Genomic DNA, 25,788 nt, shown 5'->3' on the forward strand with positions numbered 1-25,788 from the left:
ATGTTTTTTGAGCTTTCGTATTTCTGCACAGTAAGCGCCCATGTTTTCTTTGGTGCAATCCCAATCTTTGTTGACTTGATTGATGACTACTGCTGAATCGCCATATACGAGTAAACGCTTGATTCTGAGGGTAATTGCCACTCGTAGCCTGTGGATGAGGGCTTTGTATTCTGCTTCATTGTTTGTAGCTTGCCATAGTATCTGAAGGACATACTTGAGTTGTTTTCCATCTGGAGAAATGAGGAGAACGCCTGCACCGGCTCTGCCTAGCTTGAGTGATCCATCAAAGTACATCTTCCAGTGATCAAGGATGGTATTTGACATAGGTTGTTGAATTTCTATCCACTCGACAACAAAATCTGCCAGGGCTTGAGATTTAATTGCCTTCCGTGGGGTGAAATCGATATTGAGAGCACCAAGTTCAACTGCCCACTTAAATATGCGCCCTGTTGTGTCTCTGTTGTGTAGGATGTCTCCGAGTGGAAAATCTGTCACTATGGTAATCTTGTGGCTTTCAAAATAGTGATGAAGCTTGCGTGAAGTGATCAGGAGGGCGTAGAGTAGTTTTTGCACATGCGGGTACCGGATTTTTGATTCTGATAGTACTTTGCCAATGTAGTATACGGGGCATTATACTTTATACACACACCCTTCTTCTTCTCTTTCTACGACGATCGCTGCGCTGATCACAGTGGAAGTTGTCGTAATGTATAGCATCATATCTTCGTATTTCTTTGGAGGTGTGAGAACAGGCGAGGAAGTTAGGTATGCCTTGAGCTTCTTGAAAGCTTCATTGGCCTCTTCCGTCCATTCGAATTTGTCTATCTTCTTTAGCAGTTTAAAGAAAGGTAACCCTTTTTCTCCAAGTCTTGATATGAAACGATTTAGGGCCACCATGCAGCCTGTTAGCTTCTGCACATCTTTGACACTTTGAGGAGGGCCCATCTCTATTATGGCTCGAATTTGCTTGACGCTTGCTTCTATTCCGCGATGACTGACCAAGAATCCGAGTAGTTGTCCTGAAGGAACTCTGAATACACACTTGTTTGGGTTCAATTTCCACCTCCATCTTTTTAGGTTTTTGAAGGTTTGCTTTAAGTCTTTAATTAGTGTATCCGGGTTCTTTGTCTTTACTACTACATCATCCACGTATGCCCCTATGTTTTCATCGATCTGATCACCAAGGCATGTTTAGATAGCTCTTTGGTAAGTGGCACCAGCATTCTTGAGTCCAAATGACATTGTTTTGTAGCAGTAGGCACCGAATGGAGTGATGAAAGATGTCTTGCTCTGGTCTTGTTCCTTTAATGTGATCTGGTGATATCCTGAATAGCAATCGAGGAAGAATAATAGGGTAGATCCTGCTGTTGAATCAACTATCTGATCAATGCGTGGTAGCCCAAATAGATCTTTCAGGCAGTGTTTGTTGAGATCTATGTAGTCGACACACATGCGCCACTCGTCCGTATTCTTTTTCTGTATTAGAACTGGGTTTGCTAGCCAATCTAGATGGGGGATTTCTCTAATGAATCCGGCTGCCATTAGTTTTGTGATTTCTTTTTTAATTGTTGCCTTCTTGTCTGGTGAGAATCATCGTAGTCATTGCTTCACAGGCTTGGAGTCTTCATTGATATCAATTATGTGCTCAGCCAACTCTCTTGGGACCCCTGGCATGTCGGCCGGCTTCCAGGCGAAGATATTTTTGTTGTCCCAAAGAAAGTTGGTGAGCGCGAGTTCCTATTTTGCCGATAGGTGGGCGCTGATGGTTGCCATTTTTGATGGATCACCGGTGCCCAGGTCGATTTGCTTGACGTCGGCTTCTTTTGGTGGTGCTAGGATGCTAGGTTTTTAGCCAGTATCACTAGTTCTTCTGGGCTCATTTCTGCTGCAACATTGGCTATTTCTTTTCTTTCATCGGTGACCTGTGCTTTTGCTGCAATTTAGATTGCCTGAACATCACGGTCAAAAGCGTGCTTCAAATCACTCCAAAGAGAGAGAACACCGTTAGGCCCTGGCATCTTAAGCAACAGGTACGAATAATATGGTATTGCCATGAATTTTGCTAGTGCTGGGCACCCGAGGATTGCGTGATATGATAAATCGAAGTCCACAACTTTGAACTTGATGAACTCTGTATGGTAGTTTGAGGGAGTCCCAAAAGTAACTGGTAGAGTGATTTGTCCAAGTGGCATTGCTGCCTTGCTGGGTACTATGCCATAAAAAGGCGTGCTTGTTCGTGTAATCATCCCGGCGAGTTGTAGTTCCATCTTCCTTAGAGTTTCTGAGAAAATGATGTTGAGTCTGGCTCCCCCGTCGATTAGTACCTTTGTGGCAGTCATACCGGCAATAGTTGGATCTAGAACCAGTGGGTAATGGCCTACATTTCCTACGCTAGTCCATTGGTCTTTTCTTGAGAATTGGATTGGATACTATGACCAGTTGAGATATCTTGGGGTAGCCGGTTCTGCTGCCATGATGGTTCGCAGTGCTAGCTTTTCTTGATGTTTGCTTCTAGAATCTAGGACCCCGGCAAAGATTACTGCTACTGTCCCCCTGGATTTTTGGAATCCCTTGTCTTCGTGGTTGTCTTCTTCTTTTTTCTGATTGCCTTCTTTGGTATTTTCCTTACTATCCTTTCTTATGTATCGATCTTTGAAGGTGTAGCAATCTCCGATGGTGTGATTTCCTTTGGGGTGCAAGACACAACGCATGTTTTCAATGTCGTCATACCTCCTGGGCTTGGAAAACTTCCTTGATTTGTTAGTGACTGCTACGGTGTTGTCTGGTCCACGTTTTCTTTCCTGATGTCTGTTATTTCAAAGATTTTACTTATCCGGGTTATCTCTGTTGTTTCTATCCAGGAATCTTTCTTGTGTCTTTTCCTAATGTCGTATTGAAGCAAGTCTGTTTACAAAATAGGGGAATCTATCGTGCGTTCTGGCTTTTGTGTATTCTGATTCAGCGCCCCCTTCTTGCCAACTGTTGTCTTGGTGAGAGTAGTTTTGTGTGATTGTCCAAGTAGGTGCTTTGCTTTTGGCCTTTCTTGGTTGTTTGACTTGGTCGTTTTGACTATGGTTTCTTTTACTTTCTTTGTTGTGACTTCCACTTGGTTCAAGTCTCTCAAAGGCGGACTTCCTTTGATTTTGATCTTCCTGCTCATGAGATGTTGCCCTTCTGTCATGCGTCCTTAGGACTATTGATCGGAGGAAGTCCCAGAGTTGTTCTTATTTTTCATTGGGATGTGAAGTCGCCCTGAGTTTTTCTAGTGCTTCTCGGATCTTATCGTAGGGTGTATTCGTTGCTCGTCCTTCTTCGACCTCTCGCTCTAATTTTCTTCTATTGTACTCGGTTAGGTCTGACTCATATTTGATCCAAGCTTCCTTGCGCTGCTTAGCACGGCGTTGACGTCCTTGTTTCAATTTGTTCTTTCTTTCTCTGGTTTGCCTCTGACTCTCGGTCTCACCATCGTGCCCCTAGGTAAATGGTGATATGTTGGACTTAGATTCATCTGAAGACCTAACGTCAAGCGCTTTTGGGGGGACCAATGGTGATTGAGGATGGTGAATCATGAATACTTCTTGAGCATGAGTTGTTCTATCATCGATGTTGGTTTCTGTACTGTTAGAGTTGTTGATAACTTCAGTAGAGGCTTCTTGGTCGCAGATCGAGTCTCCTTCTTGGTAGGGTAGAGTTGTTGTTGTCGTATCGCCAACTAGTTGGGTGCCGCCATCCTCAGGAATGGAACCTGGCCAGTGGATGATGTAGTCTTGAGATGTTATAGTTAAGATGAGACCTTCCTAGGCTCCTTTTAGTGGCATTCTAAGCACCGGATTGGTGGATCCTTCAGGCCATGTCTGATAAGATGTTGCCATGTTGTGGAGTCCAAACGGAAGAGGACCCGACTTCTTTAAAGTACTCTGAGTGTACTCCGAGTTGTATCCTTGATAGGTTGATGTCGTGCCTCGGAGCCTTGTCGAAAAAGAACTCAGTTTTCTGAAAGAACTCGGATAAGACTCCGTCTCGGAAGCGGAACTTGAGTTTGAATCAGATGCGTGAAGCCGCAAAATCTAAGTTGGATCAGACATCGCGAGCTACGCGAATCTTCCAGCAAGTTGATGTGTCGTTGTCGCTAAAATGGAAAGGTCTTGATGATGATCTGAATCTTCGAGGAGATGGCCTTAGAGCTTGCCATTGTCACCTGCCTCGCAAATCCATGAACCGAAGATGAAGGTTGACCCTGTCGAGAAGATCATGTTGTCGAGGTCCATCAAGCTCTCAGATGCAAAGTCACCGAAAGCCCCTACCTGGCGCGCTAGCTGTCGATGTTTCACCACCGATAGCCAGCCATGGGGGTACTCGGGGTAGTATGTTCAGGCTTCAGCGTATGCAGAACTCGATGGTAAACGCAAGAGACAATCAATTTATCCTAGTTCAGACCCTCGATCTTTGATCGAGTAATAGCCCTACATCCAGTCAGCCTTAGCCTTTGCGTTGGATTGATTGTAAAGTGTTGTGTTGCGTTATTGTCGCCCATCCCTAGGAACTCTGCCCTCCTTTATATAGTCAGGAGGTTAGAATCCTAGTCGGTTTACAATGAGAGTTCCTAGTAGGATTATAGAATAATACTACTACTAAGATTATAGGGGAAGAATCCTAGTTAGACTAGATCTTCTCCCTTCCTTGTGGGGTATCCCGTGGGTCCCGCACCGACACCTACTCAAAATGCAAGCCACCTACCACAATTCTAGTTTAGATAGTATCAATTCACACAATACCGCCATGTTAGTGTGCTCTCAAAGGCTAACTAAAGAGCCACACCAACCAAGCAAGTAAGCTCTCACAACTAGCTACACTAAAGAGCTTGACAATTAATTTACGGTAATGTAAAGAGAGTGATCAAGAAGGTTATACCGCCATGTAGATGAAGGAACCAATCAATCATAAGGATGAATAACAATAAAGACCAATTACCTCGGAATCAATGATGAACACAATGATTTTTTTTCAAGGTTCACTTGCTTGCCGGCAAGCTAGTCCTCGTTGTGGCGATTCACTCACTTGGAGGTTCACACGCTAATTGGCTTTACGCGCCAAACCCTCAATAGGGTGCCGCACAACCAACACAGGATGAGGATCACACAAGCCACGAGCAATCCACTAAAGTACCTTTTGGCTCTCTATCGGGGAAAGGTCAAGAACCCCTCACAATCACCACGATCGAAGCCGGAGACAATTACCACTCTCCGCTCGATGATCCTCGCTGCTCCAAGCCGTCTAGGTGGCGGCAACCACCAAGAGTAATAAGCAAATCCCGCAGCGAAACACAAACACCAAGTGCCTTTAGATGCAATCACTCAAGCAATGCACTTAGATTATCTCCCAATCTCACAAAGATGATGAATCAATGATGGAGATGAGTGGGAGGGCTTTAGCTAAGCTCACAAGGTTGCTATGTTAATGCAAAATGGCCAAGAGTATGAGCTTCAATCGGCCATGAGGCTTAAATAGAAGCCCTCACGAAATAGAACCATTGTACCCCTTTACTGGGCACAACACGGGCTGACCGGACGCTTCAGTCATGTTGACCGGACGCTGGACCCCAGCGTCCGGTCGCCCGATGATAGCCATGTGTCCCGATCTCAATGGTCACTTGAGTTGACTAGACACTGCGCACAATACTGACCGGACGCTGAGCCACCAACGTCCAGTCGTTTCCAGTAAGGTTCTAGAAACACCTTTTGCCCACCGGACGCGTCCGGTCATGCATGACCGGACCCTGCCAGCGTCCGGTTAGAAACCCTAGCTTCTGTGTGCTGCCCGACAATAGGACCGGACACACTTCGCCAGCATCCAATCGTTCAAGATCCAGCGTCCGATCGTTTGACCGACGCCAGTATCTCTGCTGGTACAATTGACCGGACATGCTGGTTCCACTGGAACCAGCGTCCAGTCACCTTGTGACCAACGAGACTAACTCCTCTTCACCTCTAACTTCTTCACCCTTGCTCAAATGTGCCAACCACCAAGTGTATCACCTTGTGCACATGTGTTAGCATATTTTCACAAATATTTTCAAGGGTGTTAGCATTCCACTAGATCCTAAATGCATATGCAATGAGTTAGAGCATCTAGTGGCACTTTGATAACCGCATTTCGATACGAGTTTCACCCCTCTTAATAGTACGGCTATCAAACCTAAATATGATCACACTCTCTAAGTGTCTTGATCACTGAAACAAAATAGCTCCTACAATTTATATATTTGCCTTGAGCTTTTTGTTTTTCTCTTTCTTCTTTCCAAGTCCAAGCACTTGATCATCACCATGGCGTCGCCATCTTTATGTCATGATCTTCATTTGCTTCACCACTTAGAATGTGCTACCTATCTCATGATCACTTGATAAACTAGGTTAGCACTTAGGGTTTCATCAATTCACCAAAATCAAACTAGAGCTTTCAACATGGCAAGGTACGATCCTCAGTATTGCGGTTGACTTGAGCGCCTTACCTTATCTGCTCCGCCTGCTCCCGGGACCATATCGAGCGGGCGTCCCCGGTCGGTCGCTCCCAGTCGTCTTCGACCGTGTCGGTCGGGAAAGAGCAGCGAGCAGAGGTCCTGCCGTATTCTCGGTCGGAGAAAGGGGGTCGGAGTCAGACTGCGATCCCACCACGGCCAGGCCTTCTAGTCGCACCTCCGATCAGATCTCCTAACCGGAGGTGCCGGTCGGGGACCGGATTATGGTCTTGACCTGTCATTGTGTATCTGGGTCGGCCCAGGCACGTGCTGTCGCTGCGCCGCCTGTTGGGCCGAGTTTTGCAGGGAAGCGAGTCCATTGGGGACCCCAGGTTTATGAACCCGACATTATTATTATTGTCGTCATCATCATTACAAAGTTGTGTGATTTATATAAAGATTAACTTCCATGTGGTCTTCTAACACATCAAATCGAATAGGGTTTTCATTTGGGTAAAAAAAATCAAATGGTGTTAGCTTGAACTTTCAACGTTTAGTGTAGCACTTGAAAGTTGAAATTAGTTGTATTTGAACCAGTGTTAATGCAAGGTTTATAAGAGTTTTATAGGTGTTAAATAAACTAACATGGCATAGTATAAAGATTAACTTTTAGATCAATCTCAATAGTTATATTTCTACACAATTTTCAACATCCGTGAGTCTTCCTTATGAAATCCAAAAACCAAAAATCCTAAACCCAATCCCGCCTACGTCAGTCACCAAAAAAAAAATCCCCGCCTACGTCGTGTCAGAAAATTTTGGCGGTATCCGCCGGCTACCCACGATCTCCCTAGGCCTAGACCCTAGCGCCTTCACGACCGTCCGATCGAACGCCAGCGGCTCCCCCTATTCGCGCTGCGCACTAGAAACGCCCCGGGTTCCATTTCCTCCCCCTCGGCCCCTTCCAAAAAGCAGCAAGCAAGAAACCCCCCCCCCCCCCCCCCCCCCCCCCCCCCCCCCCCTCTGCAACTGCAACGGTTGGAGGCCGCCGGGCTGCCGCGGGAATCGGTGTCAAATCCTCCAGGTCGCCGTGAGATCCGAAGGGAGACGATTGGAGGTTTGGTTTAGTCTCCGCACCACGCCAATTCAGAGTTCTTGATTTTTTTTCCGATTAGCTGTAAATTTGCGAGCTTGCGTCTAGAATGCGGCTGAACAAAACAAACCCAACCCATTTTCTCCGATGACGAGTAAATTTGCTTGGTTTGTCGACGGTCGACTGATTTGGTTCTTCCGATATGCTCTAGTTATTGCGTTCTTGGGGTTTCCGTCGAGTAGCTACTAGTTAGTGCTTCTCTCCTCTTACCAATCCAATCGAATATCCTCCTCTTCTTTTTTATGTAAAAGGAATCTCGTCTTCTTTTTCTCAAGGGAGAACAAAGCTCATGTCTTTGTTAAATTTGAAGCCATTTCACAAGTTCATTCATGCCGTAGAGGGTTTCCCAAAAATAATTTCAGCAACAAAAATAACCGCTTTTATTGCGGGGAGTAGTTTCAAGAATCAAGATTTACCCGTGTGCGTGTAGCGTTTCTGTTCGTGGGTCTCATTTCCTCCTTTCATCCATATCGAGTTCATCATTTCATTGATTGTTGCTCTGTACAGTTCAGGGATGCCGCCGAGAGGAAGGAAACACTGGTGCAGGCTGTGCAGGAAAAGCTTCACATCATACATGTCGCTCGGGGGCCACATGAATCTTCACAGCAGCAAACGCAAGCAAAAGAAGCTGTCAAGCACCGCGCCTAGCCTTGCCAACACCAGAGGTGGTGCCGGTGGGTATGGCCTCAGGGAGAGGCGACACAGTACCTGGTTGCTGTGTGATTCCAGCGACGACGAGTACCTGACACCGGTCCCCAAGACAGAATGCCAACTGTGCTTCAAGGCCCGTGGTGCACTGGGGATGCACACGAGAGCACACATTCGACGCGAGAGGAAGATGGTGGCAGAGGAGGTGCCAAGAGAGAGCGATGGATACTGTGATCACAATGTCCCTGTGTCTACCCCAGTGACCTTGACGTATGGGATGGAGGAGGTGAATACTGCACGTGTTCTGAACTTCTGATGACGATCTCAGGGCATTCTGGCATGGACACAGCTTATGAGCATTGCGGTGAGGATTATGAGATGGATGGCAACTTGGCCTACCTAGAGCAGAAGAGTGAGATGGAGCTGGATTACTCTGGTCACCGCCAAACTGGGGATGCTGAGTTGATGCCAGAGAGCTGTATCTCTGATGTGAAGCTGAAGTTCATCAGTCTTTCGCATGTGTTGAAGGCGACAGCAAGCCACGACTGCAAGCTCTGCGGCAAGGTCTTCACATCCAGCAAAGGATTGGCAAGCCACAAGAAGTTTCACAAAGTTCATGATCATGAAAAGGTTGCAGCATCACCCAACTCTGCAATGCCTGAAACAGGAAAGCAGCTGCTTGAAGTGGATAGCCAGTTGCTCTGTCTCGACCTTTCAGGTCTCAGTGACAGGAATCACAGCGGCAGGAGTCCAAGGTCTGAACTTACTCCATGGTGGACCAAAAGAGGCTTGTTTCTGTATCAGTCCGTTGACAAAAACTATAGCTTAGCTACTAATGTGGAGGATATTGATGCCATGAATGCCTTGGACAGATTTACTTAGTAGTAGTGCTCTGGTATTAGAAATGATCATTGTTCTTATCTGTAGCACTGCAGTTCTGTTCCTCAATACTGAACTGTGTTCAGTGCCAGCGAATTGAGGGCCATGGTCACATTTTTTGGACTTTGGGTTGTACCCTGGGGCGTAGCAGGCTTGTTTCAGGCTTTTGCAAAATCGCAAAGCATTTTGTTGTCTTTATAACTATGTAGCAACCGAGATGGTTCCGACTTTGTTCAGCTTATTGCCCATTCATCTATTTGGATCGTTTCCAGTATCAAGTATCATCTACTAGTTATTATTACGTTATGTAATGTCATGCGTGTGCCTTGATTATACGGTGTGCTAGTCTGAATTTCTGGTTTGTATATCCTTTCACCTTGGGTGCTTCTGCAGTTGCCTTGCCAGACTGCGAGCTTATGCAATGGACACTGAGCCACACTGCAGCCAACTTTGATGCCAAGCACCGTAAGTGTTAAGTCTTAAAAAACTACCACATCCTGGGTTCGCAAACAAGGATGGAACATGTGCCATGCCAGGTCCATCATGCAGCATTTTTTGTTCTCATACACAGATGTGCTAACGATTATTAAAGGAAGTTTGATTGTCCAGTGAAAGTGAAGGCCAGGGTCTCGTTGTTGGTTTTTCCCTAGGGCAAGGAGGCCCTTTCAGATTATTGCAAACTTGCAATGGTTCTGTCCCTCTGTAGTAAATGAGACGCTCGTGAATTTGTTCTGTCCATTGGCTCATTACTACTCATTCTTATCTTTCATTTGGAATGGTCACTATCTAGTACGTAAGTATCCTGCAGTAATGCAAATGATATTTATTTTGATTTTTCGTGGTATTACGAGTATGACATGGTATGCATGAGTGACTGTTTCTCCATGGTGGCTTCACTGCTTTTCTCTCTGTCCCTTTCAGCAGCTTTTGTACCCATGATAACATGTTACCACTATCCAACTGCCAAACTATATATGACAACGCCTCTGTAAGTCTGTATCAGCATGTATAGCACTGAAGGAATTCAGAGGCACATGAAGCTGAGAATTATTACTAAACAAATCTGGGACGCTGCATCCATATGGCACGGGCATTCAAGAACTCTGCACACTTGGCATCCCTACTGGCATCGAAATAGATGAAGTCCTCCTCGCATATGTCAACAAAATCAATTATGAAGTCGTTGTCACAGATAGAACCTTTACTCACGTTACTTTTGCAAGCCATGCTCTGTCACGCCCAATGTACTTCTCTAGATCTGGATGGATAATCTTTGCCCCTTCGTTCTCACAGTAATAACAGCGACCTTTTGCAAAAGAAGAAGAAGAAGCAGAAGAAGAAGAAGAAAAACAGTTATCAGTTCAATCATGAGCCTAAAGGCTCTTCAATCATCTGTGAAAAGAAAAGGTTATCGTCACTTCATAGCTTGCATACATATATAAGGAAAAAAAAGAAGGTAAACCACTAACTGCAGCATAGCAAAAATGCAGACAACAACATCTACAGGAAAAGAACACTGGTAACCGGCATTTACGTTAAAAAAAAGCACTGGTAACCGGCATGTAATAAAATGTGTTAAAGCCTACTAATTCTGAGCATGCTCTGAATGTTTCCTTCGTAGACGAAGCTCTAAAAGGCCAATATATTTTTTTTGACTGTCCCAATATATTTTTATACTATTGCTGTTCTCAGATATGTATGCGACATGCTTCATGTGACAATAAAATCAAGGATTGTGGCAATTTGCATGAGTTTGTATGGGTGATGACCACTAGCAACTTGAGAGAATGACGCACTGCCATTGATATTTGGACCCTTGTGTGTTAGTGCCTGAATGTAAGTGAAGTAGACCAGTAGTATTTTTATGGTGAGGTGGATTATCACTATGACAACTATGTGCATAGAGGTGACAGGAGTTCTATCCATTCAGATGCCTTATTCTACCCCTTTTCTTTCCTTCAAACATTTTTAGTAATCTGAGTCACCGCTGGCTCACACAAGACATTGTCAAAAAGAACATATGTAAAAGGCTAATAGTATATGTCTTGATGAACATATGACTTGAATATTCAAATGGAAAGAAAGAAAGCATACCAGAATGTCCCGTGACTGGCCAGCAGGACAATTCATCGATGGCATCTTCATCGTTGGAGCACTGAGCAAAGAACAGTATAGGAACTGTGTCAGGAGAATGCAAATCTCTCGGCCTTGCCAAAAAGTTAATGTGAGAAAACTGAGTTTTCCTTGGACGCCAAGAGAGCATGGGGCCATAATGGACGCCAAAAACACGACCAGGGCCTACGTTTGAATTCAGGCCACAGATAACATGAAGCTCATACTCAGGTCCCTATATATGCATATAACATGGTAAAGAAAGAGTCAGTGGTTACTATTCATAATAGTTTTTATAGTACTTTAGAACTGGAGTAAGCACAAAACATACCCCAGTTTGCTGCGTGTATTTCTTCAGCATGGCATTAACCTTCCTGCAGACGAAGCTTTCCTCTTCCCTAAAATCTTTCAGAATGCTCGACAGGAACTTGGATGCCCCTGCAGAGAGTACAGGAACTGTTGTCTCAACTGAACCATTGGGAGTGGAACAGTACTCAGACAGCAACTGCACGATGAGCTCCACATCCAACACAAATGGCGCTAAGGGCATCGTGGGAAAGGTTGACACGAAAAAATCTGCAACTGCATCAGGATCCGGGTGCTGTGCTGCGGTGGCTGCAGCCTTGTATGGACTATACAGGCTCCACATAGTTCTCTCAATGTGTCCTTGCTGCCTTGCCATTTCAATTGCTCCCCAGAGATTGACATCGGTTGAGAGCAGATAGCGCATGGCTTGGTGTTCAGACATCATGCGAAAGCAAGTGCTGATGTAAGCAACAAGGCCACGAAGGGAGCGGCGTGCGACCAGAACAAGGCTCCTTAAGCAGATCATGGTGGTCACAGAGACAGAGAGCTCTTCTTCTGGCGGTGGGAACATCGCATTGTACCAGAGAGTGTTGAGCACAATGTTGGAGACAGGATCCGTCAAAGGCCCGTAGCAGTGGCCAGCCTTAAGGAGACCCCGGTGGTAGCGCGTGCGCAAGCCATCCGTCGGCAGCATCGCAAGCGCCTTGAGGTAGAATCCATAGATTTTGTGAAGAAGGGTGCTCTGCAGAGATTCTGTGAGCACAAACGGTGGCTGCTTGTTCTTCTTCTCCTCAAGGAACTGAGGCGGGGTAACTCCAACAAGGCGTCCAAGCTTCCGATGGGGCTTGATCAGCAATCCATTGATATTCCTCTCGATGGCTGTGCAAGACAGGCAGCCGCCTTCGGTTGTCAGGAGCTGGCGCAATTGCTCCATGCGAGAAGCGAGGGAGTAGGACCTGTTGACGAGGGCTCTTGGCTTGGGGTGGCAGGCAGCCAAGGCGGCGCACTTGAGGGCAGTCTTGGTGGTCCGGGAGCCGAAGCTGAAGCTCCCTCTGGAGTTGCGGTCCTCCTCGACAAGCCGCACGGCGCAGAGAAGGTTGGCATTGGCCAGGCGGAGATACTCGAGCTCCTCGCAGCCGGGGAGGGCGCGGAAGTAGTAGGTGAGGAATGCGACGAGCGCCACGAGCGACCGCTCGGCGATGGACATGTAGCGGAGGAAGGAGCGAGCCGGCCGGCAGCAGTTCACCTTTCTGGCGCCGTTGATGGCCCGGGAGAGCGCCTTCCGTCGCCGCCTCCTCGCCGCCGTCTTCTCTTTTTTGTTCCCGTCGTCATCGGGCATGGACGTCGACGTCACTGCGGCTGGCTCGCGGCGGTCGGGGACGCGGCGGCTGTAGGAGGAGACGGTGTTGGCGATGATGTTGGAGACGGGGTGTCGGCGAAGCCGACGCAGAAGCTGGCCTTGAGGAGGCGCGGGATCAGCCCTGGCATCTCGTCCACCGGCAGCCGGTCCAGCGCGGCCGCGTAGAACCCGTTGATGGTCTCCAGCAGCGCTGATTTGTTCTGGGAGATGCGCTTCGATCTGTTGCATCTGTAGGGGCGATCGGCGTGGGCACGCCCGCTCAGGCGACGCTTGACACCCATAATGCGGAATTTGGCGTCACTGTGACTTGGCAACCGACGGCCGCGAGGATCTTCTACTTCGTGGCCGGCGCCGGCGGCAAGTTGCTGCCCCGTGGTCTTGAAAACGGACGGAACCCGAGTCCTGACCCGCCCGTTTTTCCACATTTTTTCCAGGACGGAAACGGGCCCCGTGGCCCATACGGAGAAACTGCAAATCGAACCCTTTGGTGTTGAGGAGCAGTATGAGGCAGTAGAAGGCCAATGCCCAAGCCCAATGGCCAATGCTTCGTGGGCTTGCCGATGCATTGTTTTCTTAGTGGGCTTTAAATACCAGTGCTACCTCCAGCTGCGACTGCGATCTGTTAATGGGCAAACAGATCGCTAGGAAGAGAATAAAGGAACAAAAAAAAAAAAAAACATCCACCTTCCCTATGTCCTAAAAAACTTCATTTTTGCATTCAAATTTTATCTAAAAAAAAGCATCATTATATGATAGGGTATGTAATGAATACATTCACGTTAATTTATCGCACCAATTAATTAGACCCAAGAATGGTAACTAATATTATAGTAGAAGGTTATTACCCCAGCGACAAGCCGATAACCTTGTTTTAGGGGAAACACCTCTAATATATAGGGGTACTAGAGCTATTTCTCTCTATACAAATCATGGAGTATTTGACAAGTTCATATGTCCATTTGCACATTTTGCAGCTTACTATATAGAACCAAAGTAACAACCATACAAGTTGTTGCATGATGGGGTGCAATTTATTCTTTAAACAAATATTTGTTGAGCCATAGAAAAGGTGAACTTCTGGAACTTATGAAAAATAAAAGAAAACAAACACCTGAGAAGAATCTAAGATCTAATTAATTGGACCCAAGGACGGTAACTAAATATTATTGTACAATAGTCTTAAAAGCGAGGCCAAAATGTAAATTGACCAATAGACATCAGTTCAGTTATCACATGGAATTCAAGGTACAAGAGAAAACCATAATAAAAATGAGAGTATTAAAGCACAACAGCCATGAAGACATGGTGTTGGTAAAAAATAGTATCTCCATGTCACCATGTGTCAAAGTATACTGACATTATTGAGCTCAAAGAGCCAAAAAGGATGACCCGAACTTCTAAAGTTCATAGCCTGATACCTCATGTCTCTTCACCCAGCTTATCATCATTAGGTTATTGCATCAATTTTTTATAAAAATGTCTGTGTACAAAAAGACCTATATTGAGTGAATCGAAATCTGTGAAACCCACTATCAACTCTTCTGTTGTAATCACAAGCCAAAAAAATAAAGTTCAAAGAGAAAAAAAACAGTTAGACTTGGAAATTCCAGACTCCAATAATAATATCATATTAGCCGCTATTGTACTTTTCTATAACCAAGACATGTCAACAATGAACATAAGAAAATGGAATTGAAACTATTAGCTCCATAAGAAATGCAAACAAATCATTCTTGTGCTATGCATGTGAAGTAAATCTGAATATGAGTTAGTTCTATCTCTGAAAAAAATAATAAATCAAGATCCATTCAAGACCTTACCATTTTAGGAGTAAAAATATAACAAGAATTATAAGGGTTTAGACTTTTGTCGAGGCACCCTGGTTTGAACATAACTCTGCAAAGGGAGATATATGAATGTATAGAGAATAAATGCTGCATCCTCATTTCTTGAAGAATAGGAAAAGCAGCAGGCTGCTAGTCCACATCAACCTCCCTCCTTCAAGCACATCTGTTGTTGCCACCACTGCCAGACCCAATGCCAACCATTGCTTTGTTCCTATGTTGCTTCAAATACAGAAAGGGATGCAGGATTCTATGTAAGGAAATAAAGAAATCATTAGTAGCAGAATACATATAGCAATCAGAAAGTGAGGCACCCCATATTGAACTGGACTACCAAAGCAGTTCTCAGGTTCATTTAAATGGTGCTGAAAAGGCACCTCGGTCCTAAATTTTAAGAAAATAGATTTTTTTTCCTCGTCTGTGCTGCCAAAATAATTTCAGAAAAGTTATAGTAGACTGAAAACGAATCCATCTTCATCACCTACGTGCAGCCTAACAAACTTTTTTTCGTTCACATACAAAAAAAAAGGTCCCTCTAGAAAAAGGCATATTTATGGACTTATGGTTAGATAGTCCAAGAAAATTTCCATAATATATAAAATGCACACAAAATGTTCCTATTGTTTTTATTACAAAATCTCAGATGTTACTCCCCTAAAAAAAACTCAGATGTTACAACATAAACAGATGGGCATGTACCTAAGTTGGGACATACAGAACAAGACTAGTAGTGGAAAATATGACAGGAATTTCAAATGTCTTCATATAGGCTGTGCACAGACCAGTCAAATTAACATTTCCAGAAAATTAAGAGCTAATCAACTGGTAAAGGTGCCAATCATGAACTACAATAGTACAGCAATAAGCAATGTTCCGTTAATGTTAAAACATCAAAAGTTTTGTGGAGCACTGCACAACAAATTCCTCAAGCAGTGTTCTGGTGAGCACATAAAACACAACGCCGAGGGCGATGGACACTGGTAGGGCAGGCAATGCCTTGCGGAAGAACGCCAGCAGGAGCAGAGTGATGCCAAGCCCTGCAATGATGGCAAGGTAGCAGGCATACACTGTCATGTAGTCATACATCGCTGCCCTACCGACCAAAACGCTGTAGAATATGAAGTCCCCCAACCCGAGCTTGATCGCCCCAGATGAGCTCAGCCCAATGCCATCTTCATCTTCCACCACCTCTTCCCCAGATCTCTGTGGGCGTGGCTGGATCAAAGGTACACTCATTTCAGCAACAGCCACTCTATGCTCCTGCAATGCTGAAACCTCCCCAACTTGTGCAACAGTAGAATCCGAGGAGCTCAAAGCGGCCACCAATGTCACCCTGGGCCTTGAATTACTAACATCACCAGCAAGAGTGGCAGCTTCATGAACTTGGGATGACGAACTGTTTCCAGAGTTGGCCTGAAGATTCCTCCCCAACACCTCCCCAATCACCTCAACCGTGGAACTGTCATCCAAATCCGCACCAGGTTGCCTCCCTTCCCTCCACAAGCGCCAATTTCGGCCATGGCGGGGATCTACCGGCCTGGCCTCGTAGACCAAGGCCGGTATCTCCTCGTTCCTCTGTATGGCCAGCTCAAGCAGCACCCTCAAAGGGCCACCGGGGAGCAGCACGGCCGCGAGATCGTAGATGGCCATGGCGACGAGCAGCGCCCAGGTGGTCCACTCGGGCAGCAGCGTGAACCAGAAGGCGGTGAGCACGGCGACTGGCGACGAGCGCGGCCTGGTGGAGCGCGATGGGGACGGAGGCCGGGGCCAGCGCGGCGAGCGCGAGCGCCCCCGCGGCGTTGGGCAGGAGGAGCGCGAAGGAGACGGCGTCGAGCGGGAAGCGGAGGCGGGAGAGGAGGAGGAGCGCGACCTGGCCGCCCAGGACGAGGAGGACGGCGAGCGCGGAGAAGCCGAGGTAGGCGCGGAGGCAGGGCGTGCAGCGGAGGTAGAAGAGGAGCGCGAGCAGGAAGGTGGCGGCCGTGACCGCGACGACGAAGGTGAGAGCGGTGATGAGCGCGGTGGGTATGTTCGTCGTCCCCTCCTCCAGAGACGCCGCCGGTGGCGGCTGCGATGGAGGCGGAGAGGGGCGAGGGGGAGGAGGGCGAGGAGAGGAGGGAGACCAGGAGGACGACGAGGAGCATGCAGGCGGAGACAGGGTAGACGATGCGGGTGATGTCCTCGCCGAGAGAGTCCAGCACGGTGGTGCCGCCGGGGGCATCGCCGGGCACGGCGGCCGCCGCGGCGGCGTCTGCCATTTGGTGGATGTGGAATGGGGATCGCTTCCGTTGGCGTTCGGGCGAGTATTGACCTATTTGCGTCCGCTCAGTTCAGTCCTCCTGTGTACCTCACTCTTTTTCTGTCTGGTGCCTCTCTTCCCATAATTCTCAAGTTTTTTTTTTTTTTTTTTTGCCAAGCCTAAATGCTTAATGCCCTAATCTCTACTTCGTGAAATTACTTGCATCTAGAATTTTCGGGTATCACTAATTATCCATCTCTGTCCAGCAAAAGTGATTTGCAAGTTTGTAACAAACTGTGAAACAAGCTTACTATGCCCCAGGGTACAAAAAATGTGACCATGGCCCCCACTCAATTCGCTGGCATCGAACACAGTTCAGTATTGAGGAACAGAACTGCACTACTGCAGTGCTACGTCTGAGAACACTGACCATTTCTAATACCAGAGTACTACTGCTAAGTAAATCTATCAAGGGCATTCATGGCATCAATATCCTTCACATTAGTATGCGCAGGAAAAAATATCCTTCATATTAGTAGCTAAGTTATAGTTTTTATTTTTTTGTCACCGAACTGATACAGAATAACAGAAACCACCGAAAGCTAACTTTTGGTTCAGACTTTGGACTCCTGCTGCTGCAGTTCCTGTCATTGAGACCTGAAAGGTTGAGACAGAGCAATTGGCTACCCACTTCAAGCAGCTGCTTTCCTGTTTGAGACGCTGCAGAGTTGGGTGATGCTGCAACCTTTTCATGATCAGGGACTTTGTGAAACTTCCTTGCGGCTTGCCAATCCTTTGCTGGATGTGAAGACCTTGCCGTAGAGATTGCAATCGTGGGTTGCTGAGTTGCTGTCACCTTCAACACTTGCGAAAGACCGATGAATTTCAGCTTCACATCAGAGTTACGGCTTTCTGGCATCAACAACTCAGCATCCCCAGTCTGGAGGTGACCAGAGTAATCCAGCTCCATCTCACTCTTCTAATACTCATACTAATACTTATAAGCTGAGTGCCTGAGTCCATGCCAGAATTTCCTGAAATCATCATCAGAACACGTGCAGCATTCATCTTCTGACCTCCTCTCTCCCATATGTCAACATTATGCCCCCCCCCCTCCCTCTCCCTCTCCCCCTCCCCCCTCCCCCTCTCTCTCTCTCTCTCTCCGCGCATTGCAGGAGGCAAAAACCTTGAAGCACAATTGACATTGTCTTTGGGACCGGTGTCAGGTACTCGTCGTCGCTAGAATCACATATTCACACAGCAACCAGGTACTATGTCGCCTCTCCAGGAGACCATACCCGTGGCACCATCTCTGATGTTGGGAAGGCTAGGCATGGTCTTGGAGAGCTTCTTTTGCTTGCGTTTGCCTGCTGTGAAGATTCATGTGGCCTCTGAGTGAATAGTATGATGGGAAGCTTTTCCTGCATAGCTTATGCACCAGTGCTTCCTTCCTCTTGGTGGCATCCCTGAAATGTACAGAGCAAGAATCAAAGAAGTGATGGACATGATATGGATGCAAGGAGGAAATAAGATCCAGGAACAGAAACGCTACACGGACAAGCATAAATCTTGATTCATGATATGGATGCAAGGAGGAAATAAGATCCAGGAACAGAAACGCTACACGAACAAGCGTAAATCTTGATTCTTGAAAACCACTCCTCGTAATAAAGTGGTTATTTTTGTTGGACAAATAAATTTGGGAAACCCCTTGTTTTGAAATTGACAACGGTGTGAACTTGTGAAATGCCTTGAATTTTACCCAAAACCTTGAGTTTTTTTCTCCCTTAAGGAAAAGAAAAGGAGATTCCTTTTGGATACAAAAAGAAAAGAAGAAGAGGATATTCAATTGGATTGGTACGAAGAGAGAATAGGCATCATGTTCAGTGAACGACAAAGTGATGAAACCTGAAAATTTTGCTGACCTCCCACAAGCGCAAACACAGGCTGAGCTCAGCACAGCACTTGGTTCCACCCCCACACAGTTCCTATCTGTGGTTTAGTAGGCTCTGCCTGGGACCAACACACTGTTGCCCTCCACTGATCATCCTCTGCAGCACAATGTTATGAGAAATGTCCTGATAATGTGACGTGTGGTTGTTCGAAGTATTTGAGATGATGACAGCTTTTTGGAGGTTCTTTTTTGCTGCAGATTGATGATAAGTTCATCTGTGGAACGAATAAGTGAACCAGAGGACAAGATGCGAGGAATGCTCACAAAAGAATCATGAAGCAAGTGAGCAATTAATCTGTACAGCATATAAAAAACATTAGGAGAATTCGAAATGTGGTTTCCCGAGTGGCTTACTTGTCTATTTAATGTGGTTTGGATTGTATGGTTATGTTTGTTCTTATGCAAATGAAGATACAAACACGGAAATTGCTCAAGCACGATCAACAGAAAAGTTGTTTCTATACGTCTATAAAAAAAATACCTGGTAACACCCAACTCTGCAGGACTGCAGCTATAATAGTTGGATTTTAGGGAGATATGGTCATTAATATTCCTCACTCTAGCCAACCAATGCAGATAAAAGATCCACTGAGATTCCATGCATAATTGTTAGCAATACTAACTAAAAGAAGGGGTCAACAAGCACATAAATGTAGATACAACAATTGGCATAGTAACACTTCTTACCTGCGAATGCCTGCTGTAACTTATGCATATCATACCTAACATCACGCATCAGCACTCATAATCCCATTTACCTGCCCCTAGGATCCACTGAAATATGTGAGGTTCCTCTTTCTCCCTGGGTAATTTTGTATTTCTGCAAACACCAAAGTACCAAACAGATGATAAAGTGAAGACATAGTATTATCACAAAAAAAAACACAATAATAAAATTAACACAACGCCTAACCTGAATTACCTTTTAAGTAAAATCACATATTCAACATATCTAGAAATGGTTCCATGGATCCCTCAGTGGAGGAACACAACAATGTAAGGCATCACAAGCACTACTCAGAAAAGATACCAATAGTTTTGTACCAACCATACTGGTCAAATGCTCAAATTCCTTTACGTTGGCGAGATTCAGTGGGATTACAATCGCTAGCAGCATTACACACGGGTTCAGGATCTACAGGTAGTAGCTCAACACCTCTAAAAGGCACTTCCTTTCTGCAGTTTCTTATCATGTTCAGCCTTCTAATTGCATCCTCCATCCGTCTTTCAAGATTTTCAAACTGCTTATATGCCGGAATAAGACCCCTTTCTGCTATATCCTCCAGTAGTTCCTCTCCATTCTGCATTCTCCCTGTCGAATACATAGCTCCAGTGAGTGTGATATAGGTAGTAACATTCGGCCAAAGACCCTTAGATTTCATCTCTCCATAAAGATCAAGTGCATCAGAGATATGGTTGTCTTTGCATAAACCAGTAATTAGAACATTATAACTGACAACATCAACCTTCAATCTACACAACTCCATTAGCCTCTTCAAGTGCAAAGCATCAGCAATCTTGGATTCTTTGCAAAGACTGTGCATTAGAGTAGTGAAAGTAGCAACAGTTGGCACCATTCCTGAACGCATCATACTACTGAAAACTATGACTGCCTCCTCAAGTTTTCCACATCTACAAAGTCCTCTAATAATTGAGCTCTCAGCAACTTCGGCAGGCACAATGCCAATAGCTTTCATTTCTTCTTTTAGCCTGAACGCTCTATCAATCTCACCAATCCGACATTTTGCATTGACCAATGCAATATAGTGTGTATGGTTTGGTTGAAGCCCTACTTGTAACATCTCATGTAAAACTTCGTGACTCTGGTCCAAGTAATTTTTTCTGATCAATCCATTTATCATGGCACTAAAAGTTTGACTGCTGGGTGACATATGTAACCACTTCATACAATTGAAAAGTTGTAGTGCATTATGCATCTTGGATTTCTCACTGAAAGCTGTAATCAGTATATCAAAAACTAACCTATCGGGGAAAATGCCTTCTAAGATCATCTTCTCCAAGAACTTAACTGCAATGTCAATCAACCCACACTCAGAAAGACCAAGAATGAGCAAGCGATATGTAACATTGTCTGGCCTGATTCCTTTCCTCACCATATATTTGTACAGATATAAGGACTTTGAAAATTGTCCCCTCTTGACATACCCATGCATAAGTATGTTATAGCTAGCAGAGTTTGGATAAACCTCATTCTGATACATATCGGACATCATCCTTTTTATAGTATTCACGTTTCCAACCTTGAGGTACCCATTCATCAATGAATTATAGGCAATACAATCTGCATACAGGCCTTCCTTGCATATGATCTCCTGGAAAACATAAGAAGCAGCCTTCACTTGGCCTTCATTGATCAACCCATTGAGCAAGCAGGTATATGTAACAGTATCAGGGACTACTCCTTTCTCCAACATCATCTGCAACATGACTAACGCAGGCAAAATCTTACCTTTCCTGCAAAAACCACTGAGAAGAATGGTGTAGGTATGAATGTCAGGTAAACAGTTGTTTTTTACCATTTTCTCACATAGATCCAAAGCTTCATCTAGGGTTCCATATTTGCAAATCCCAAGAAGTAGTGCATTGAAAGTTTTCTCATCAATAGCAGAAGGTATGTCAAGAAGACAGAACATAAACTGCTTTGCTTGTACCAAGTGCCCTCCTTGACATAATCCTCTAAGCAAATTCTGATATGTGCAAACATTTGGAGAATGGCCATATCTAACCATATCATCATAAACTGAAAATGCCTCAACTATGTTACCTCTGTGGCAATAACTATCAATTATGCAGTTAAAGGAGACAAAATCAAATGATATATTCATCCTAGACATGTATTGTCTGAAGTGTTCAGCCTCTGTAATCATTCCCTCTCTATAGAAAGCACGTAATAATGCATTATGGATAACTGGATTGGCAACTAGCCCCCTTCGATAAATGTCCACAAAATGCTTTAGTGCTTCCTTGACATACCCTGCCTTACAATAGTAACAAATCAGAGTTGTATATAGCACATCATTAGGTAAAATTCCACTTTTCTGCATCCTTGACAAAATTTCTTTTGTTTCATGCATCTTAGCCATCCTGCACATACCATTGATCAATGCTGAATAAGTGATGACATCTGGATCAATTCCACCCTCAAGCATACTCTTCAAAATTTGTTTAGCCTTGGAAATCTCACCCACTTGACAGAAACCATCAATGAGAATAGTACACATAGTCTTATTGATGGTTATACCTCTTGATTTCAGATCTTCCATAAGATCTAGAGCAGGTCCCAGCATGGAAACTTTGCAGTAACCATTCAACAAAGCACTATAAGTCAGTTCACTTGGCATGACACCAGTAATTTGCATTTCCGACAGAACACTTAGGGCCTTATCAATTCTCCTGTTCCGGCAGTACCCATCAATCATTGTAGTGTAAGTAGCTACACTTGGAACCAAAGTTTGTCTCAGCATATGATTAAAGACATAGCGAGCATGATTTATCTTACCTTCACTAAAAAACCCATTGATCAAAGTATTATAGGTACATTCATCAGGTGTTAAGTCATCTTTCCTCATTCTTTTGAGCAAAAGGAAAGCACGCGCACTCCTCTTTATTCTACATAATTTATCTATCATGATGTTGTAGGTATATATATCTGCCTGTATACTATCCCTCTCCATATCTTCTAGAACACACAGGGCAGCCTTAAATCTTCCCTTCTTAACATACCAATGTAGCATTGTATTATAAGTGACAGAATTAGATAGGCGACAGCTCTTCATCTTCTGAAGCATATCTTCAGCCTTTCTAAATTCTCCATTGGTGCATAGGGAATTCAGAAGAATATTGCAAGTGGTAACATCCAAAGGAAACTTACGGGTCAAACTCTCTCTCAAGAACAACCAAACATGCTTTGATTCCCCTTCCTCCACAAGAGCATTAAGGATGGTATTGCAAGAAACAGGTGAAGCCTTAAATCCACAGTCATCCATAAAGAAAACTGCCACAGCTGCGTCTAGCACTTTTCTTTCCTTGACATACGCTTTGACAAGGAGTTCAAAAACGACATGATTGGTGGAATCAAAACGTGAAATGGTCCGCAAGAGGGACGTAAAAATAGCAGTGCAGGAGAAGCCCGTCACAGCCAGATGCCTCAACACTGACATTGCTTGCGAATGCATTTGAGCCTGGATGAGAATGGGAACAGCCATACAGTAAATGTAGGTAATTCGGTCTAAACCTGATCGCTCCACAATAGAACTCAGTATCTTCAAGGCCAGCTTTCCATCAGACTTGCCAAGGCTCCCAAATTTGTAGGCCATGTGATTCAGGGTCTCCCACCGCGTCATAGTCTGAATAGTAATTATGCTACTATCAATTCCATGTGCTGAAAGAAAGAACCAAATCAATGAAACAGCGATTTGATACCACCCAGAAAGAAGAATAGCACTCAGGAATCTGATGGGGCTTAGAGTTTGACTTCTAACTTCTAAAGGAAATGCTACTTCAGTCTCTAGGATTGGCATCTGGTACTGGAGTAGCACACACTATCATATGCAATGTATGTACATTTCTCTGTGGAGATAATCTTGAGTTGAACTGATAGACAAACAGAGAACAACCCTAATCAGAGTTTGACATGTCCATTATTACAGTAATTATTATCAAACACATTAAGGAATCAGTTTGCAACAGATGCTACAAATAGATGATGAGAGGATCAAGATAGAAAACATGTGTGGAATGCACAACCACCAGCATTCTGAAATCTTCAGATTTGCACGATGTAATGAGCGCTTCTAGTAATTGCAGAAAGCATGAAGTCAGGGTAATTCTTATAGGTCTGGGGTTTCCATTTTGCACTAGAAAGATCAACTAAAGTATTAATACCCAATATCTTTCCCCTAATCCTTAGAATTAACGATCCTATTTGCACACAAGTTTGCTGACTGACTGTGACTGTTCCTATTTGCTGACACTGGTTGGGCTCAGGCAGTTTGCGTTTTCGCAGAGAATTTTACCTGAGGTGGTGTTGGAGCTGGCAGCGATACGGGGGCGGGCGGGCGGCCTAGCGCGGGAAGGGAGCCGCGAGGAGCAAGCCGCCGCATTGCACTCGACGATCCTGCGGCGATACGAGGAGTGCGCCAGCGACGAGAACGGCCGTGCCATGGCGGCTGGATAGCTAGCGACCCCCCTGGCGTTGGCGTGATGAGAAGAGGGGACGCCGGCGCAAAGGCGAGCCCGGTCGCACGACTGGCCCGTCGAGCGGCGGCGCTGTGGGAAAGCCGGAGTAGGCGAGGAAAGGGGAGTGACTCGATTTCACCTGCAATCGATAATGTTGGACCGTGCTGGTTTTACCCACGTAGTTACGAGTGTGCGGGAGGAGGCAGACGGAAAAAATCGACTAAACAGTCTATACGAGAAAAAATCGGCCGTCAAGTGTTGTAACGTTCGCAGGTTACGATTGATTTTATAGTAATGAATACAATACATTCAGTTTTAATGATCCTTTTCTTTAAGTTATTAACAAGTATGCGTCAAAGATACATCACTGGCTAAATTAGATCTAATCAATATGTGGTGTAGAGCCATTGAATCCGGTGAAAAGGGATATACCACGCAAACAATCGACTGTTTGATATCGACAGACCTACGAACCGTCCAGATCTAATCTATTATCGTCAACAGTGAGGTTCCACTGGATCGATGCAGCTATGATAATGATGATAGTCTAGAACCAGAAAATTCATAGAACCGACCATACTTCATCAGGTTCACGAAAATGTGCCATATCTGTGAAAGCACAGACGAATGGGATAAAATAGCTGATTTAGGTAGAAAAGAGGTTACAGCATGTGAACAATCGGCTGTTTAATATAGACAGATCTATAAACTCATCAAATCTAACATGTTATCCTTAACAGTAGGATTCGACCGGATCGATGGCAGCCATGATAAAGATAACAGATCAAACCTTTAAAGTAAACAGATATATTCACGTTTAACAGAATCATGAAGAGACACTGTAAGCGTTAAAGTACGAGCAATCGGCTATTTAGCCGATGCAGGCATAGCAAACGGCCAAGATCACGCCTAGTCGAAAGCAAATCTACCAACTAGCATACTCCGATCTAAACTGCTAACGGTTGGGATCGACCAGATCGTTACACTCATAATAATGATATATAGACTAGATTTAACTAGCTAGTAAACCTTCTCAAGATCAGACATGCCTTAACCACGTACTATGCACGATCAAGATCAAAGTAGAACGGCCGATAAAACATAATCTGTCGTTTAAAATAAGAACCATCGCAATGTGACAAAATAAACGATGGACTAAAATGGTGCGAGACCGATCTAAATCGATCTCGATTGGACATATTGATATTGCTGAAACTAATGACGACAAGAACATCAGTAAGATCGGTAACTTAATGAGACAATGAATAAATCGGCTATCAAGTATTAATCCAAACGCTAGGATAATATTTTTTAGATATTTTCCATTGATTGCTCTGTCAAACTCTTCTTCTCCTCCTAGTGTTTTTAAAATATAAGCATTGCCAGACACACAACGTTTAATCTGATAAGGTCCTTCCCCATTAGGGTGATAGCTATCACCAACGATTCATAATACGAACTGTTGGTGATGAGAGTATCACCACCGGTTCGTAAGAACGTGCGGGTTGATAACTATCACCGTCGCTTCGTCTTACCAACCGACGGTGATAGTCTATCATCACAGCTGCTTTGCACCACCAACCGGTGGTGATAATGTGCTCATCATCACTGGCGTCTTGCCATATGAACCAGTGGTGAAGACA

General features: G+C 44.9%; 1 protein-coding gene and 2 pseudogenes across 2 annotated transcripts; all 3 read right to left on the reverse strand.

Annotated features, from left to right (window-relative positions):
• Positions 1-10,096: 10,096 nt before the first annotated feature.
• Positions 10,097-13,337, reverse strand: LOC136456353 (uncharacterized; annotated as a pseudogene).
• A 2,159-nt stretch (positions 13,338-15,496) lies between these two features.
• Positions 15,497-17,041, reverse strand: LOC136482974 (presenilin-like protein At2g29900; annotated as a pseudogene).
• A 2,827-nt stretch (positions 17,042-19,868) lies between these two features.
• On the reverse strand, positions 19,869-24,274 carry LOC136512241 (pentatricopeptide repeat-containing protein At5g55840-like). 2 transcript variants are annotated; one of them, XM_066506303.1, is made up of 2 exons: positions 23,983-24,274; positions 19,869-23,313 (listed from the first exon to the last, which is right to left on the reverse strand). In XM_066506303.1, the coding sequence occupies exons 1-2, from the start codon at positions 24,067-24,069 to the stop codon at positions 20,011-20,013; spliced, it is 3,390 nt and encodes a 1,129-aa protein (XP_066362400.1). In that variant the 5' UTR covers positions 24,070-24,274; the 3' UTR covers positions 19,869-20,010. The 2 variants fall into 2 exon arrangements, with proteins under 2 accessions (XP_066362400.1, XP_066362345.1); XM_066506248.1 differs by having other exon boundaries at positions 19,869-23,348.
• Positions 24,275-25,788: the final 1,514 nt, after the last annotated feature.

The sequence above is a fragment of the Miscanthus floridulus genome, chromosome 1 (genome assembly GCF_019320115.1).
Source record: "Miscanthus floridulus cultivar M001 chromosome 1, ASM1932011v1, whole genome shotgun sequence".
NCBI lineage: Eukaryota > Viridiplantae > Streptophyta > Magnoliopsida > Poales > Poaceae > Miscanthus > Miscanthus floridulus.

Coding starts and splice junctions, on each gene's coding strand:
- LOC136512241 (XM_066506248.1), bottom strand. CDS start 24,130: ATGGCACGGCCGTTCTCGTCGCTGGCGCACTCCTCGTATCGCCGCAGG. Junction 23,349..23,982: donor CAGCTCCAACACCACCTCAG/GTAAAATTCTCT, acceptor TCTTTCTTTCAG/CACATGGAATTGATAGTAGC.